Raw genomic sequence first — 17820 nt, forward strand, 5'->3', positions numbered from 1 at the left:
TTGCATGTTATGATTGTTTAATCCAGATAAACGTCTGTGTTGGACTATGGAGACACGACATACATGAATGCTTCCGCTCAAAGCCTGAGTGTTTTAGATTCAGTTTATTACAGTCCTTTAGGGTTTAACGCTAATTTTAAGTCTTCTACTCATCACCGTTTGTTGTCCTCTCATGTTGGATGGTCAGATTTGACCACACAAAGGAAAAAAACACTGGCACGTTGTAATTTATAAATCTATCTTAGGCTTGCTTCCTTGTAATTTACAGATTTCTATTTGTCCAAAAGCAGCAGGTAGTTACAGTCAGAGGTCCCAGGATCTATTGTTACTGTCTGTTCCCAAGGTTAGAACAGAACAGGGAAAAAAAACCTTTAAAATTCCCCCCAACCGGAAAAACTTCAGAAAAAACCGGCCCCCTTAAAAAACCCTAAAGTGTTCTTAAATGACTTGGAGGCAGAAGCATCAGTCTGGAGATGTTTTGACAGGTGATTATTTTTGCGAGTTACGTTTCTGATCTCTGCTGATATGTTGATTTCTTATCTTCTAAATGTAATTTCACCGTGTATAATGAGTCTGATGTCTGTGTGGATGCTGATGTGACCTCATCTGTCAGTTGTGCTGCTGCCTGTCTTGACCAGGACACTCTTGAAAAAGAAATGTTGAATCTCAATGAGCCTTTTCCTGGTTAAATAAAGGTTAAATAAAATAAAATAAGAGCATCTGTAGACATTTACAAATTAAGTAATACAGCTTTACCCTCCAGCACACAGTCAGTATTTGGCAGACGATGACAACACCCCAGCTAAATGCCGTCAGTGCACTATTGCAAGTTAAGGAAGCTTATTTGTTATAATTTATGCTTTTGATGTGTCTTGATTATGATAATGATTATTTTAATTAGGTAAAACTAAAACAAGCTGCTGCTCTGTCAAGGCCTATATAGAAACTTTCTTTTGAAGAAAAGCGCTGGCAGGGCGCTACAGCTACACACAGGTTTTGTATCCAGACAACGATATCTTGACAAAATATCGCCACTCTAACCGCCTTTGTATAGAAGACTCTTGCTCACAGACAGAAACACAAAAGGCACTGAAAAATAAAATACTGCTGTCTTCGGTAGGAATGAACGAAAATGGAAATAGGTAGCACAGAGGAACTGGGGGAGTCACATTGACACTGACTCAGAGAATGACAGTGGCTCGATGAGATAATTGTTAAGTGACTGGTGGCCAACTGTGGTACCGCAACAACAACAAAAAACATCTCCTGCAGCTCAGAAGATATTTTCAGCCTCCACTACTATTGTAACCACACCTATAAAACGTATGACAGGATGTTTAAAATTATAAAATGGGCAAATTCTGTTCTTCGTATTATCACTTCTATTCATGCCATGTTAGTTAAATATGCAGGGAGCTTGAAGGCAAAGTGGGAAAATCCATATGTGCAGTGAGCCAGACAACAGAAGAAAAAAAGGTGTTCAGTGGAATGACAGTAGCCTGTTCTCAGAATACACTTTCTAGTAAACTAGCATGGAACCAGCCCATAACACCAGGAAAAATGGAAGATATGTAATGTTTGATATTATAGTGGATGTCTCCCAGCAAACTACACTGCAACATCCATCCATCATCAATACACCGCTTAATCCTCACTAGGGTCACAGGGGGCTGGAGTCTATCCCAGCTGACTCAGGGTGAAGGTCACCAGTCTATCACAGGGCTACACTTAGAGACAGACAACCAAGCACACTCACATTCACACCTAGCTGAGCTGGAGAACCTGGAGAGAACCCACGCTGCACGGGGAGAACATGGAGACTCCACGCAGAACGATCCCGGGTGTCCTCACCGGGACGCAAACCGGTGACCTTCTAGCTGTGAGGCAACGGTGCTAACCACCGAGACACCTACACTGCAACATATTTTCCAGAAAAATTGCAATGAAATAAACTGGTAGCTATGGTCACCAGTATTTTTTACAGTATTTTTGCAGTATTACTATTGCTATTTAGTTATTCATTTACTTATTTACATTTAGTGTTTACTGTTTCCAATATATTGTATTTACAGTGTTGCTACGATGATCAATCATGAACTGTGTCTGTCGCTGCCTGTAAAGTCCAACCTTCTTTTCTTTAAAAATGTAGAAACTGTGAATTGCAGATACATACCATAAATAACAATGTGCCTTTAATCTGTATGATGCAGAACTGATCCCATCTCTGAATTAAAAAATGCATGTCCCACTAATCTACATACAACAATAAAGGATAAGGGATAAGGCAAGTCATGTTTTCATGGATTAAGAGAATGTATTGAAATGCAGCAGGACATGACAAACTGTAGTCCATTAAATATCTTTGACAAATCAAGGAAAAATAATTACATTTAATGTGAACCATAATATTTATTATTTCACAGTGTATATATAATAGATCTATCGATATGAAGCCTCTTTATTGTTGTGTTCTCAACTGCAAAAAATCCCCAAAGTTCACTTCAGGAATGTCCTCTGGAGCACAAGTTTAACAGACAGGATGACTGTTGAATGACTCAACAGGATTTCGGAAGATAAAAAGGCTGACAAATCAAACATTTGCTTACACTACATGCAGGCGCTGTCAGTCATATTAACTGTGTTTCTGGTGAAAACAGACATGAGGTGATGTCGCCACACTCGTGCTCCGCTCGCACGCCGAGTACAGTTCACCCGTGATGCAATTTCCTGTTCGGCTCGATTAGTACAGATGATTTCATCATCGTCCTACAGCTCCTCTGTCATCTGTCCTCAGCTTAACACCTACACATGCACTAACACACACGTGCACACACACACACACACACACACACACTCACACACACACACCTCCTCATCCAGCTCTGAAGTCACTCAGGCGGTTTAGCTCATTCACTCCCACAGCCGTGCAATTATCCACTTTCTCTGAAAAGAAGCCCGGCTGCTTTTCATGTAATGTGAGACGACTTAATTGTTCAGAATCAAACATCTTGCAAGGAAGGAAAACATCTATTTTCACTGCACTTTTATGTTCCGCCAATGCATTTGTTGTATGGAAGTCGTATCGAGTATTCAGGCTCATTGATCTGATCAGAGGTTAAACACAGTCACACATACAATATGGTATTTCTGAGGAAGCGGCTGCGCGCAGAGCTGTGAGATGCACACTTGTGGAGAGCATGACTAGCTGCCACTGCTGGGCATGTGAAGCTACCAAGTGGCACATGCTGCACTTAATCTGTTGGAAAGCTGTGGATGTTTTTAATGGTTGCTAATGATCTGTAAGCCCTCCAGACTAATTCCTTAACCGTGGCGCTCATTAGGCAGCGTGCTGACATATGGCTGGAGCTATGTTTGTGGTGGGAAATGGGTGGACATGATAGACCCTTTGAGTGCAAATCCAAGAACAACATGGGCTTGAATCACATCCTGCCAAGGCCTCATCCAGGCAGTATTGTTTCGTTTAGAAAGCTGCACCGGATGAAAGAACACAGTCAGATCAAAGCCTCATCAAGAGGCTAATATACTCTCCATGCCCACAGTTATTAAACGTGGCCTGATTTGGTGAACGCACCGCTGCTACCACACATATGTTATGTCTCATCACTGGAAAGGTCAGCGCAGTCTCTGCTGTTTTCACCCAATTCTCATTCATCTACCTACGTTAGCCGGCAGGAGAGGGTACCCAGGCCAGCAGTAGCCAATGACGGGCCCAGGCTTCCTCCCAGCCACCACATCCATCCTGTCAGAGCTCGATGACTCAGCTTTTCAGAGGCACAGGAGTGTGGGAGGTTTTCTCCTGCGGTTGGCTGCCTACGTGAAACGCATCCTCCATCACCAAAAAAGTACAGCAACCCACTTTCCCTCCAAACTCCAAATGACATGCTGAAATTGAAAACGTTCAGGGGTCTGTTTATAATGCGCAACAACAATGCAGTCAGACGCCAAGACTTACGGGCTTTAGTTAGAAATCAATCAAACCGTTAACCACCGACATTCATTTTAAGGTGTCGCTAACATTTTAATAAGATGAGGATGAGTGATCGCACCTTTCTGCAGCCAGGAAACCCGGCGAACTATCTTTCTTTGAAGCCTAAACTGTGACGAGGCTGGTTATTGCCTTTGTTGTCAACCTCAGGAATGCTATTATTAAAGGCAGCTTAAAATAGGACTCGATATTATCCTTGCATATCCCCTGGCAAAGGAAAGGGAGTGATAAAGATGTCAATTGTAACTCAAGAAGAAGTAAAAAAAAAATAAAAATCTTTGGAAGAAAAAAAAAAGACTATTCAATAAAAAATAAACAGAAAGTAGCAGCTGATGCATTTATTATGTGGAACAAAATAAAATGGGTTGTTGGCAGTTGTGTCTCTTTTTTTTCCTAAGTGCTGCCAGAGAAAGTACTATAAAAGGGAGTTTAGGATAAAATAGGAGTATTGAGCGCATCATTCATGTGTCTTCTGTTTATATCCGATGTTTGTGTTCTGAAATTATAATAATAACAAACATTAGATTAGAGATTCAATTATGAAGGGAAAAAAACTGAAGGAAATAAGAAAATGTGATATGGATTTACTGTAATAACATTATCTTTGTTTTCATGTTGACCATTTACACCACTGTCAATCTTTGGCACCACAATTCTCTGCTCACATTTTTACTTTTAAGACCTTCATGCAGTATCATATAGGAGACTTTCTGGTATCCTCCATAACAAACTGTATCAGTAAATTACTATAACGAACATGACTACTCTATTTTAAATGCATGAATGACTTGCCATGTTTGTCTCGACACTTTATGACGGCATTGAACACCACGTAAAGTCAACATATCCCCCATCCTCACCGTTAATACATGCCTGCTGAATAATGCGACTTGACTCCAGAGGTCTGTAACTAGGTCGCGAGGTCAAACATTTCTAAAATTGTGAATAAAGCCGCAGTTGTTAAAAGTCAAATGTAATGTGGTCATGGGATTCGTTGCGCAGTTTTGAGTAAAAAAAAAAGAAGGAAAGACAACAGATATTTCTTCTCCTTTTCTTCAACGTGGTTAAAGTCACAGAAGGTCAAAACTAAACTAATAATTTAATGTGCAGATTTGATGAACTCAGATCAAGCAGGACTGTGGTTGAAAGGTCGACGAAGTGATGTCAAATAGGAGAAACACAACCTGTAGATTAACATCACTATATGCACAGAAATCACAAAACAAAATAGATGTTAAAGTTGCCAACATGTCCTATAATCAACAACAAAAACAGGAAACAAAGCAAAATTAACATAAACCAAACCATTGTGTGCACTCTAAGAATCTTTTCCTGGCAATCAAACATTTTTCTAATAATGCTGCAAAATGAAAGTTTTGGAAAGATTAATTCCAAGGTGGTTTGCTTCTCACAAGAGAAATCACTGATGTCCTTGTGTCTCTAGGTTTAAAATTATTCATGTTTTCACAACAGCTCTCAGATTCAACAATTTCAACAATTTCCCTGAGGTTTGCACCAAAGGGATCAATAAAGTTCTATTCTATTCTATTCTATTCTATTCTTGTTGTCTTAAGTTTGATGATTTTCCTTTCCTTACTTGAACTTAGTCGCAGAAAAGCTTTGAGACGATACTGGACGCTGTGAGCGCTTTGCTGGGATTTAGAAAAAGGCCACTGACCTCTTTCTTAATGAGCAAATGATGCAAACTGTTGTTCTAAGAGGCAGCTGTCAAGAGTGAGATTAGAGTCCCATAAGAACAGTAATGGGACTTGTGCAGTTAAGAACCAGCCGAATAACTAAATTATTAAGCGTCATTATTTAATCTGATATATTAATTATGACATTTTGCAACTATTTTGAAATTGGCCAACCCACTGCCCTAGTTTAAGCTTGTTGAATAGAGAAAGTGAGACGCATGAAGTCAAAACTGACTGAAGCAAGAGTTTAGTCAGGGAATCAATAGAATCAATGGAAGGTTTTTGTGTCTGCAGCACCTTTACAAAGTCCCCAACAAATAGTGATAAGCGTGAGCTGGTCCTTGACACAATGAAAAAATCAGACACCACTCAGTGTCTGGGTGTACCTCAGGGCTGGAAACTGGGACGTGTTTCATTGTATAAACCGTCAGAGAGTTGCTGCGATATTGTGTTTAATCACACAACTAAATAGCTCCATCTTAATCAGCATGCATTCAGTAAATACTTTACTTATTCCCAGAAAGAAAATGTTACTGTACTAATTAACAGTTATTATTAATTAAATGTGTTATTGTTTGAATGTAATGTCAGGAGCACTATGAGCCTGCTCTAAAATATTAATTTAATTATCATCTTAACATAAAATATTTAAAATGCATCATAGACCTCAATAACAGCCATCTGTTGTTAAGATTAAATACAAGCAAATGATCAGTCAGACAACATACAAACGTACACGCTGCAGTGTTTTGGTTGATGTAAAGGAACACTTTAAGGCTGCAAAAGTCAGCTGTTGCTCTGATAATGAAATCAATAGAAGACAGCCCAAGTAAGCAGTTGATGTTTGTTTTATTGGCCTAAGATTGTCTGGACATAATGCAACGTCTCCAGTGCTTAACGATGTTCATCGTACATTTATTTGTGACATGTGCAGCACAGAGTATAAATGTGTATACTGAATAAAAGAGACATGGAGTCATATGAAAAAAGGCAAATTTTACAATGAGCTTTCAGGACATTTTGAAGGTTCTTTTCACATGTTTCTTTTAGAGCATTATGTAGATTCAAAAATATGCCCATTGACATGAATGGAGGACAGTAACGAACAGAAACATGTTCAGTTTTTCTCGTGTAACCTCACCTAGTTATCCTCTCACCCTGGCACTTCCACGTTTGATTACCAAAGCGATTGTTTTCTCAGCTATAATACAATGCATACAGGAATTTTTTTTACATTGAAACATCAGGTACATCTGCCATGTTCAAATATCTGACCTCATTAACAAAATATGTATAATAACAATACCAAATTTTACCAACAATAAAAGCATTTGTTATAATAGTCAGAAAGTCCCATCTCCTGCTATGCTCGATAGAGACCGAAAGAATCATGTGCGTCCATTGTACAACGGTTTATATACACAGTGATGAAAAAATACAGACATAACACAAGTGCTTAGGAAACACAAAGTTCATCTGTGAAAGTCACTGAGGCTATGATTGATAAATTAGACACTTCTTTTTTGACAGATGCTCTTCTCTTATGTTGATTGGCTGGTGCAATGCTGCCTCCTCATGGCCTAAAGCACACACTGCGGGTGTCTTCGAAGATCTACATCCTCCTGTTCTCAAAAAGGGACAACTTGCTCTAGTCCTATTGCACAATGTATCTTCCAGCGATGGAGACATATACATTTCAGTTTAAAAAGTCAGTGTTTTTTTTTCTCCCCCCCCTCCCCGACAACTGTTGGCAAAAAAGTTCAAACTACTGTACAGTGTCACATTTTAAATAAATACTCTCCATTAACAAAATGTTGATGAGTATATTAGCATTTATAAAACTGAAAAACATCTCATCGACTCAAAAGGAACCACGTAATTCAGCACCAACGTCTGGTGGCAGCTTTGGCTGAAAAAGTAAACAAACGAAAACAAATGCCAAACAAAATATCAAACGTAGCAATCCAACACCAGCAGGTATTAAATATTTGTATTAAAATGAGCTTTCAAATCCCAAACCCACTTTTTTTTTCTTTTTCTTTTTTTAAACAGGGCCCAGAAGCTATACATATATAGAGACATTTTGTTTATGTGGATATTTCTTTTTAAAAAACACAAACATTTTCTGTCATTTTGATAAATAAAAATAGAAAACCACAGAAATTTCTTGTTAGCCTTAGTGTCTGCCGCGCGAGTCCTGCCTCTCCTCCTGTCATAATTTCCCTAAGTGGAACAGAACTTGGCAAATAATGGCAACCACTCCCGCGTTGAGCACCGAGGAAATTGAGATGTCTAATAATCTGCTTTCATACAGTACAAACTCTGTTTTGTTCTCCTCCACTTTAGCCATAGCCAACAGGCCTTTAGCTGCTCTGCACATCATGTTTATACTGGGTGGGTCCATAGGAGGGTGCCCCATGTGCAGCAAGCTGTGAGGGTTCTGCTGGTATTGCGCCATGCTAACACCATCCTCCAAGAAGCCCACTAAATTACCCACGCTGCCCTTCTGCATGGCTATGGCACGTGCCGCTGTGGGGTCTCCCTGTGCCAGGTGGGAGAGGACCGCCACCGCCATCTCCCTGTACACCTGGGCCTTCCTCTGACCCACGTAGCGCACCAAGACCGTAAAGAGTTTCTCCTGTCGGCTGAAAGGCGGCGTAGCTAGCAGGAGGTCGACGTTGCCTTCCTGGATGCTCAGCTTGCAGAGGCATTCCAGCACCAGCCTTTGGGGAGTGAGCTGGGAGTGGGGCGCTGCTGATGGAAAGGGGTCCTGGGCTTCAGCTGAGGGGCAAACCATCCAGTGGAGAAGGCCATCCAAGACGGGGAGGCAGATAGTGTCTGAATAGGTGGAGAGATCCAGCTGGCCCGAAATATTGGCAAGAGTGACCATGGCATTCTCCCTGAGCAGGCTCAGACACTCCCACCACCACTCCTCTTTGCTACTCGACAGGCCCCGCTCCTGCTGCTCGTCTCTCTGGTAGCTAGGGGGCGCCCTGTTCCTCTCCGGGTGCAGGTGGTGCAGCAGGAGCAGCCTGCCCAGAAGAAGAACCAGAGCTGGGTGGCGTGACATATCCAAGTCATTCCCGGGGATAAAGGACAGACTCCGGACGATGTTGGAGATGCAGAGGCATCGCTTGGACAGAGAATCCTGCCAGGCAGAGGTTGTGGTGAGCGGGGCCTCGTCCAGACAGCGGGGCTCGTCCTCGAGCAAGGTGATGTGGTCCTGCTCCCCATCTGGATGCACCCTGAAGGGGTAAGATGGCAGGGAGCGTGCAGGGTGGGCGTAAGAGAGGGCGTCAACCCTGGCGCACAAAACATCATCAATAGTAGCAGTGATATGTTTTAGTGGTTGTTTCTTTTCGTCGTCCGTCTCGTTTTCCTGTTTGTTCCCGTTTCTTGTCTTTTCGTCCGCCCTGGCAGGCTGTTCGCTCCGGGGTTCAAAGTGTGTCTGAATGTGTGCGGTGGAGTCGCCTCCACCAGCCTGCCAGTGTAGCAGCCCACTGGTGAACTCAGTGACGTAACCTAAGTGCTCGGTCATGTCTTCAATCAGGTCCTCTTTATGGACAATCTTGATGGGGAGCTTATCATATTTGCTGGCTTGTTTGGGTTTAGGTTCTAACTCTGCAGCAGGCTGATCCGCAGACTCCTTTTTACTCCCCGTTCCTTTTTCGCTCTCTTCTTCTTTTCCCTCTTTTTTGCTGTCCTCTTCATTCTTGTCCTCCTTTTTTATGCTCACGTCTGGCTCCTCCTTCTCGCTGCTTACCTCAGCTGGCTCTGCGGCGACGGGTGGAGTTTCCTCCACCATGTCTCCTGCTTGGTCCACCTGGATCTCCGTTGCTGGGGAGGACTCCGGTTCAGGTTGGACGGTAGAGCTTGTTTCCTGGTCAGGGATATGTCCTTCTTTCTGGGTGGAAGCAGGATGCAAAAGGCTTTTGTGAGCCACAGTCCCCACCTCAAACTCTTCCAGGATGCCAAAGATCTCAATCAGGCAGCGACGGAAGTACTCCACAATGAGCTCCAGGAATCCAGGCAACTGATCAAGCAAAGACAAAATATCATCACTGTCAACAATTTAGGCAGAAAGACACGAGACATGTGTTGCCAAGTAGTCCCAGATGGTGAACAAAAGCCAGAATTAAAATCTAGAGAGATTTTTTTTTATTCAGATCGCTTGTTTTCAAATAGCCATACTATCCTGAAATCCTTTGGACTGAAATGAAAACTCAAAATGGTGTGATTATATTTAGGTTTAAAGGAACACGCTGGACGTCACACTGTCACAGCATGCTCTGACGGGGCTAAATGAATCTGTTCTGTCAGTCATTTGTGAGTTAAAGTCATTAAACCGGTTTTACCTGGGAGAGGTTAAAGGAGGCCACAGTGCTGTCATCATACAGCAGGATGTTGATGGTGTCTAAAGCCCATGTGCTCTCTGCCAGCAGGCCAGACTTCAGAGACATCATCACGCGCCAGGCCTCAGGCGTTCCTGAGATTAAAACAGGGGGATTTTTGGAACCAGGAAGAGAAAAATCATCAGACTTTGTCCAAATGATAAAAGGGACACAGAACAGAGTGGATCATTGTAATTCCTTTAATAAAAATTTGCCTCATGTTGCGCTAGTTCTACCTGAAAATTGAATTTAACTGTACAGCAGCGCTAAAATGGTATTCCTTTAATAGCATGAAAATACTTTGAACCGCAACTTTGCAAGCTAGAACATGAACAAGTAGAATTAAACAACCAGCAGTGCATATTCTTAAACCACCATTCGTTCTTTGAAAGAATGGGACTCCATCTCACCACTGTCTTTGGACGTGAGCTTGCGTCGAGGCTTGAGGATCGGCATGGTGGCCTCCATCGACCCTGGAGGGTAGTTGAGATCCCTCCTCAGGTTAGGAGGAAACTGACCAATGGGTCCACTGCCCTGAGAACCCATCATGGCCAACCCGGGCTTAGGCATCTTCATGGGTGACATGAAGGGTGCTTTGCTGGGTGACATTCGGGAGTCCATGGAGCGCTGGAAGGCCCCTGGGCTTGGTGCTCTGGGCAGGTGGTTGGCCATGGACGGGGAGTTGGAGTAAGATGAGGGCTGGCGTGAAGACAAGGGAGGCATGCCACCTGACGATGACATGTAGGGGGACTGACGGTGCCACTGCTCCTGCCGACCGTCCATGTCGTCTCTACAGATCGAACCAAAAGGTGGCATTTGTGACGGCGGCCCCTGTCTGTTAGGGTAAGGATAGCCGAGGTCTGTTCTCGAAGGCCACATGTTGGGCCCATCAGCAGCGTGATTAGGAGTGGGCCCCCCGCCCATCATACTGTGTTGGCTCTGCCCTGAGGGGGCCATACGGTCGCGGGGGTAAGGGTAAGGGAACTGTCCCTGGATCGGCCTGTGTTCCGGGCCTGAATAGCCACCGCCATAGTGGTTGTACATGTCCGGCTGCTGGCTGGTGTACTGCATGGCATACATGTCGTTCTCGTGTCTCTTGGGCGGGGGGCCGTACATTCCATCCATGGGCCGCTTGTAGCCCTGCTGAAGCAAGGAAGCATATTGTCAGTGCTAATTTTATGCTAATCCCATCAAAACGCACATCCATGACACAAGAAATGTCTTCATTCCATTGCTTTAGTAGTCTTCAAAATTTTATCAATGATAACTACAAATAACTTCATTTATACATACAATAGAATTAGTTTAAAGAGAATTCAGTTACGCCAAAGATGGTATGACAAGTCCCGCCCCTTTCCTCCAAAAAGTGAATCTTGTGTTTTGTAACAGTTGAACTGAGAAACGCTACAGCCAATCGTGTTGCTGCACTTACTCAAGTGAGGTCAAGCTGTGCATATACATAGTAGAAGTACAACAACAAATGTAGTTGTTATGTCCTGTTGACAATTAAAATTGCATTTCCTTTTATTTAAATAGAGGGCTGCGTTGTTAGCCTGAAATAACTGGCTAGGTGCGCTACCAAGATGGCTGCCGGGATAAATCTTTGAAACATTTTTGGTTTCTTACTGAATCTGAGACGCTGGCACAGTGTGAGGCCAAAAACATTGAAAACGTCCACCGTGAGGCAGCATTACAATCGATATGGTACATTTTCATAAAGTTTACTCACCTACTTACTGTTCATTTACTACTACTAATAAACAGACGATATTTTCAACTAAGACACTAAAAAAAGTTCGACTTTACTCCTTTATTACATTAAAAACTTTTATCAGATTGAAAAATAATGTACACAGTCAAGACTGGATCATTGATTAAGCCAATTCACGAGTGTCATTATTAGGGACTGCTCAATATTAGCAAGCAAAGGTCGACTTTACTTTATTAGTGTGGATAAAAAAGACATTGATTTTATCATAATGAAATGCCCACAAGAAACAAAAATGTCCAAAGAAAAATTAGAAACAAAAACCCACAATATACAATATATTACTCATTGTTTAATGCAGTTACAGGTTTAATTTATTATCCTTGGCCTGACATTCTTAGAATATTTCCAGTTAACGACTGCTCTAACGAACAGGATGTCTCTCTGGGATTTCTTCAGTAATAAGTCTAGGAGGTGTTAATACAGTGAAACCTACAGCATAAAGTCCAGTCAACAGTACTGAGAACATACAGATGATCCGCCTCTCACCTGTTGCTGTGGGTACATCCCAGATGGATGCATCCCATATGGCATGCTGGGATACTGCTGGCCGTAGCCATCGTGTCTGAAATAGAAAAAAAAAAAAAGAAGAGAGAGAGGAAACCCACTGATTAATACGCAGCAAAGCAGACATGTAGTTCACCTTCTTATCTGACTTTTATACACTCTGCTAAACATGCACACATGAGAGCGCTGACCTCTGCTGTGAAGGGTATCTGCTGGGAGAGTACATGCTGCCCTCGCTGTTGGAAGGCCCCATGCTGTTCTGACTCCCAGGGGGACCCATGGTTCCCTCCATCCCCATCACATGGTCCGGTCTGAGGATTAAACAGGAGAGTCTTCATGCTTCACTGTCATGATGTCTATTATACACTACTAGTCAACATTTAGCTATTTAAGAAATAATACGAAAGCCCAATATGATAACCCTCTCTGGGCGTTTTGTGTGCGTACCTCCTGTCGTAGCCTGGTCCGTACGGGTACTGTGACCTTTGGCTCATGCTCAGGGCTGACGGGGGACGACCATACATCTCCTGCATACCACCACCGGGCATCTGGCCTGGCATGTAGGGATCCGCTCCTGCCACTGTGCAGGAAGAAAACAAACCGGTTAAATGCATCTCAAAATATCACAATCAAGACAACATAAACAAAATGACACAGCATAACATTTAAAAGGTATGGAGAAGGGAAAAAAGTTTAGCTATATGTTCTGGAAACAAGCAGCAGAGCACTCTTTTAAATGCTCAAATCATATTTTCTTCTTACCAGCAGGTGGCAGCATCCCTCTATGAATATTCACCGCCTTGCAATGATTAAACCTATTGTTCTGAGGCTGTAAGCGTTGTTATGCAGCTATCATCCACCATATTATTCATTCAGACTCCATTCTCTCCAGCCTTCAGAGGAGCCGCCATTCTTTCTAAAACTACTGTTTGTTCTGAAAACTAAACCGCACGAGTTGGTCAAAACAGGTGCTTCTCAGCGGGGTGGAAAGGATGAAAGGTTGAAAATGAGGCGGATGAAAAGGATGAACAAAGTTAGGATGAGACGAAGGCTAAGCTACAAGAACATCAGACGGGCTGCCGTGTTTTTCGATAAAGGGACGCGTGGTGTAACAAACAGTTCTCGTCTCCTTTCATAGCTCTTGTAGTGGAAACACACACACACACAGCTGTCCTGATGTGAGATGACATGATGACGAGACAACGAATTAGGCCGACGAGCCAGATGAAAAGAACAATGGCTTTGGGATACATGAGTCATTTTGGCAAGGAGCCGTATGAGTTTATACCAAGTTTAAGGAAGAAGTTTTCAGTGTGTTTGTTGAGTTGTTGAAGTTGATTAAAACAAAAACGCTCAGGCCTTGAGTTTCGGGGTGAAAAGGTGTCAGAGCGTGCGCCTCACTCACTCTTCCTCATGCCGGCGAAGGGGTCCTTGGCGTCGTACTGCATCCTCATCATCATGTCGGGCATGCTGAGGCCCTGCTGGTAAGGAGCCGAGGGGGGCAGGGTGGGAGCCCGCTTCTGGAAGGCCGGGTCGCTCACCTCCGAGAAGGGGTCCTGTATGCTTACACTGCTCCTGGACAAAGAGGGGGAGATAAGGAGGAGGAAGCTGTAAGAGAGAGGTACTGACGATGGTTTGAAGCATTAACAGGATGTTCTGTGCGATGCAGCGCTTTAATTTCTAGGAAACAATGTTGTCATTTTAATTGTTTAAATGAAGTAGCTTTGATATGAAATACAAAAGATTTTGAATTTAATTGCTGATTTTAGTATACTGTTTGGTAGTTTATATTAATGTGTGTATGCAGAACCTTGATCTTAAAAGTAACAGTAATGCAGCAGGAAGTATCTAAAATAATATGGAGCAGAAGAATAAAGGAGAACACAATAGCAAGCGCAAGCATGTCAAGAACTCCAGGGCGGTACTTAACGGGATTTATTAAATTCTTATTTTTTAATCTAATTACTTTTTTTGTTGTATTTGTCATAAACATGTGAGTGCCTCTTCAGAATGTGCTTAAATGATGCTTAACAACACTGAATTATTCTTCTCACATAATATCACAAAGCAAGCAAACAAAGAACTTCTGCACCTCTGCTCTGAGGTTTCTAATCGGTATCAGCAGAAATGAAGGAGGACGACTTAACTCCTCATATAAAGAGCCAATAACCAAAATGCTAGTCACACCTAAACACAGCTGTACACTGAGATCTTTGCCTTTTAAATTCACTCGAGTGTAGTTTTCATTAGACAAAGTTCATGCTGTTATAGGTTTGTACAGCTGAACATGACACAAACCCATAACTTGTTGAGAGAAAACAAGCAGAAAGCAAAAGTAAATTAATCATACCGGGGAGAAAAAAAAAGGAGTTCCTACTGCTGTGTTGGTAGAAGTGGGAGATTAAGTAACACTTAGTGGTAACATAAGTGCCAGCGTGAAATCAAGCACTAGTAGTAGCAGCACAGTCCGTCTGTGTGGTACCTGTTGGGGGGCAGCGGTGTGACCTGTCCCAGAGGGGTGGTGGCAGGCGTGGGGGGCTTCAGGTCCCCTGCTGCCTCCGCTGTGGAGCTGCTGCCAGAGGACTGGGGCGTCTGCGGCCCTTGGAGGGAGCCGCCTGAATTAGCTGGGAGACACAAGTGGAATTATTACAACCGCGTGATTCATGAAATTCACAGAGAAAAAAAAAACGCAACACATTCCGACCTGCAGAGATCTTTCCCCCGCGTCTTACAGATACGATCTCGGAGCTGGTTTGAGTTAGAACGGCCAAAGTGGGATTTCACTGCAGCAAGGTGCTGTTTAAGGGAGATAACTTTGGGCTTAAGGCCAGAGCACTCGCCGTTGATGCCCTACATGAGAACTGAGCCCGAGCAAACAGCCTACATGAGGGCTGAAGAGATGGGAACGGAGGGACTGCTAAAGAGGGGCTAGCGGAAGGAGAGGAGGCTGGGTGAGGATGTGCAGAAGGACGCAGTGGGGAAAAGGGAAGGATTTCTCAGAGGGAATAGCTCACTCGGGCGGTCGCAGCGCTGCTCTTAATTTGAAAGCTGTTTGAAGATGGTTTAGCTGGCTTTTTTTAGGTGTGCCATGGACTTGTTAAGGGGTTCATGTGGAGGGCTGAGCTTGGGGGCGGAGATGCATCTGAAGAGAGTGTACTGTATGTGGGGTAAAAATCAAATGACGTCGAGAAAACTTGTGCTGACGACTTCATGGGAAATAAAGCATATCCCTCCACACGGAGACTCAAACTGGGGTTAAAACTGGGTTAGCGTGCTCTCTTGTTATGACACCACATTTCCTCGACTTTCTCAGTTCAGACGACTCGGAGAGCTCAGAGCTACAAGAGCCCTCCACACAAAGAACCCCCCAGCATATGAAACCAGGGGATACAAATTCCCAGAAGCAGGTTTAATGGGAAAATGTGGACTGCCCCAGCTAAAAGATGACAAAGATGGAGAGAGGGAGAATATGAAAGTATCTTAATGAGCATTTAGCGTAAGAAGCCTTTCTCTGAAAGAGCCTCAGTGGCCTTTCCCTGCACCACACGTTTCCACAGGAAAAAAAAAAACCCCGAAAGACTTAAGCTTTAAAAATTCATGCTAATTCTGAATTATTCAATGATACCCCCTGCCTCTACATCATAGGAGAGAGGAGAGTAAGAGAGAGACAGGGAGAGATGGTTATCCCATGATGATGAGCAGAGGTAGGAGAGAGGGCAACGAAGGGTCAGCGAGAATTCTTCCCTTGCTGGGATACCCCGGCGTCAAAATAAAAATGAACATGCACACTCGTGCCCACGTGGAGAAGTGCAAACAATGGCGGGGTTAGCCAAGGTTAAGAGGTTTGGCATTCTTCAAGAGCGAGCCGGCAGACAGACAAATACATAATATGGAGAGGGGAGGGGAGGGGAGGGGTACGAAGATGGAGGAGAGGTGGAGGAGAGCGTGAACTCAAGTGCCCTCTGTTCCACATTTAGAGAGAGAGAGAGAAAAAAAATGACAGAGGAGGCGATGAGGGGGGAAAAAAAAAGTGTGTGTGCAAGAGGCATGTGGCTGACGTTTGATGTGTGTGTGTGTGTGTGTGTGTGTCAGCGGGTGACATAATCCAGAGGGGTGGTAGTGGTTAAGGGGGGAGGGGGGGGAAGAGAGAGAGAGGAAAAAAAAAAGTCAGTCAGCCGAGCCAGTTTTGTGAATGAAAGGTGACGGCGAGGTCGAGTTTGTTTACGTTCTACATTCCAGTCCTCATTAATCACTCCCCACACCCCACCACCACCACCACCACCACCACCAGCAGCACCACATAAACACACACATATACACTCGCTCGCCCCGCTGCGCCGCCCCCACCGGCCCGCTGGACAAGCTCCCTCAGTGACATCATTGGGCTGTCAGTCTATATATAGGCTGGCAGGGTGTCAGTAGGGCAGTTTGCACTTCGGTGCAGGCGGCGGTGGAGAGCAGATAAACGCAGAGGTAAACAAGGAAATGGATGGGATTTTTTTATTTTGCAGCGCTGAGCTCATTTCATAACAAAGTTTCAGAATGATGGCGTGGAACAAAGAAAAAAAGTCCCAATGCTGACGTCTGTTTAAAGTTTCCACAAGTAAATACAAGAGGATTTACAGTAAGCAGCGTCGTAAAGAAGTCGCTTTAATTGAATGGAATCATGGATGCATCAGGAGCAGCAGCAAAATCAATGGACATAAACTGATCCAGCAAAGTTTATGTACATTAAAGACAGTTTTTAAGCTGCTTTGGCATCAAGTACACATTTAAATGTGCAGTCTTAAATTGATACAGTGGACTAAAATAGCACAGACGTATTTTAAAAAGCTGGACGGGCAAAATCCTGTTTATTCACACAGTCAGACAAGTTGCACAAAAGTTATCCGTATCATCCAAACCACCTTATGTGGTACAATATGAAGTAAGTGCATCTGAAATATTGGTTTTAAAAAATGCCATTTCCCTGTAATATATGACTCTGTGGATAAATAATCATAAAATCTTGCAAAAAAAATCCCTCAACTCTCAAGCACACCGATTTAGTTTATCTGATTCAGTCATACACCATGTATGAAGACCACTACTCTACTATAGGTTTCCTAACTGCCAGTTAATTGACAAATGAGGTGGAGCATGAGTCGAGATGACGTGGGCGATGCAAACGGCACCCATCTGTCACTCCAAGAGACCATGCCCTTGCATAACTTTTTTTTTTTGTTGGCATTTTTGCCTTTTTTTGACAGGACAGTAGAGAGAGATACAGGAAAGTGGGGAGAAGAATGGGGGATGGACCTGCAGCAAATGGCTATGGGCTGGATTCGAACCCACGACCACTGTGTCGGAGCCCCAGTATATGGGTCGCCAGCTCAACCAGTTGAGCTATGGTGGTGGCAATTCTGCAAAACTTTAAGCTTGAATATAACTAAAACGATTGAGTTACATAAA

The 17820-nt window shown here is 43.4% G+C and overlaps 1 protein-coding gene across 1 annotated transcript in view; it reads right to left on the minus strand.

Annotated features, from left to right (window-relative positions):
- Positions 1 to 6533: 6533 nt before the first annotated feature.
- LOC103368034 (AT-rich interactive domain-containing protein 1B-like) overlaps positions 6534 to 17820 on the minus strand; it is a 193016-nt gene continuing 181729 nt past the window's right edge. Inside the window, exons 13-21 of the mRNA XM_008296268.1 lie at positions 15102 to 15219; positions 14852 to 14993; positions 13775 to 13944; positions 12817 to 12949; positions 12561 to 12680; positions 12352 to 12427; positions 10505 to 11234; positions 10059 to 10189; positions 6534 to 9736 (exon numbers count right to left, since the gene is read on the minus strand). Of these exons, the coding sequence (XP_008294490.1) occupies positions 7916 to 9736; positions 10059 to 10189; positions 10505 to 11234; positions 12352 to 12427; positions 12561 to 12680; positions 12817 to 12949; positions 13775 to 13944; positions 14852 to 14993; positions 15102 to 15219 (3441 nt within the window). The 3' untranslated portion in view covers positions 6534 to 7915. The remainder of the gene's footprint in view (positions 9737 to 10058; positions 10190 to 10504; positions 11235 to 12351; positions 12428 to 12560; positions 12681 to 12816; positions 12950 to 13774; positions 13945 to 14851; positions 14994 to 15101; positions 15220 to 17820) is intronic.

This window comes from Stegastes partitus, unplaced genomic scaffold, assembly GCF_000690725.1.
Source record: "Stegastes partitus isolate 25-593 unplaced genomic scaffold, Stegastes_partitus-1.0.2 Scaffold1115, whole genome shotgun sequence".
NCBI lineage: Eukaryota > Metazoa > Chordata > Actinopteri > Pomacentridae > Stegastes > Stegastes partitus.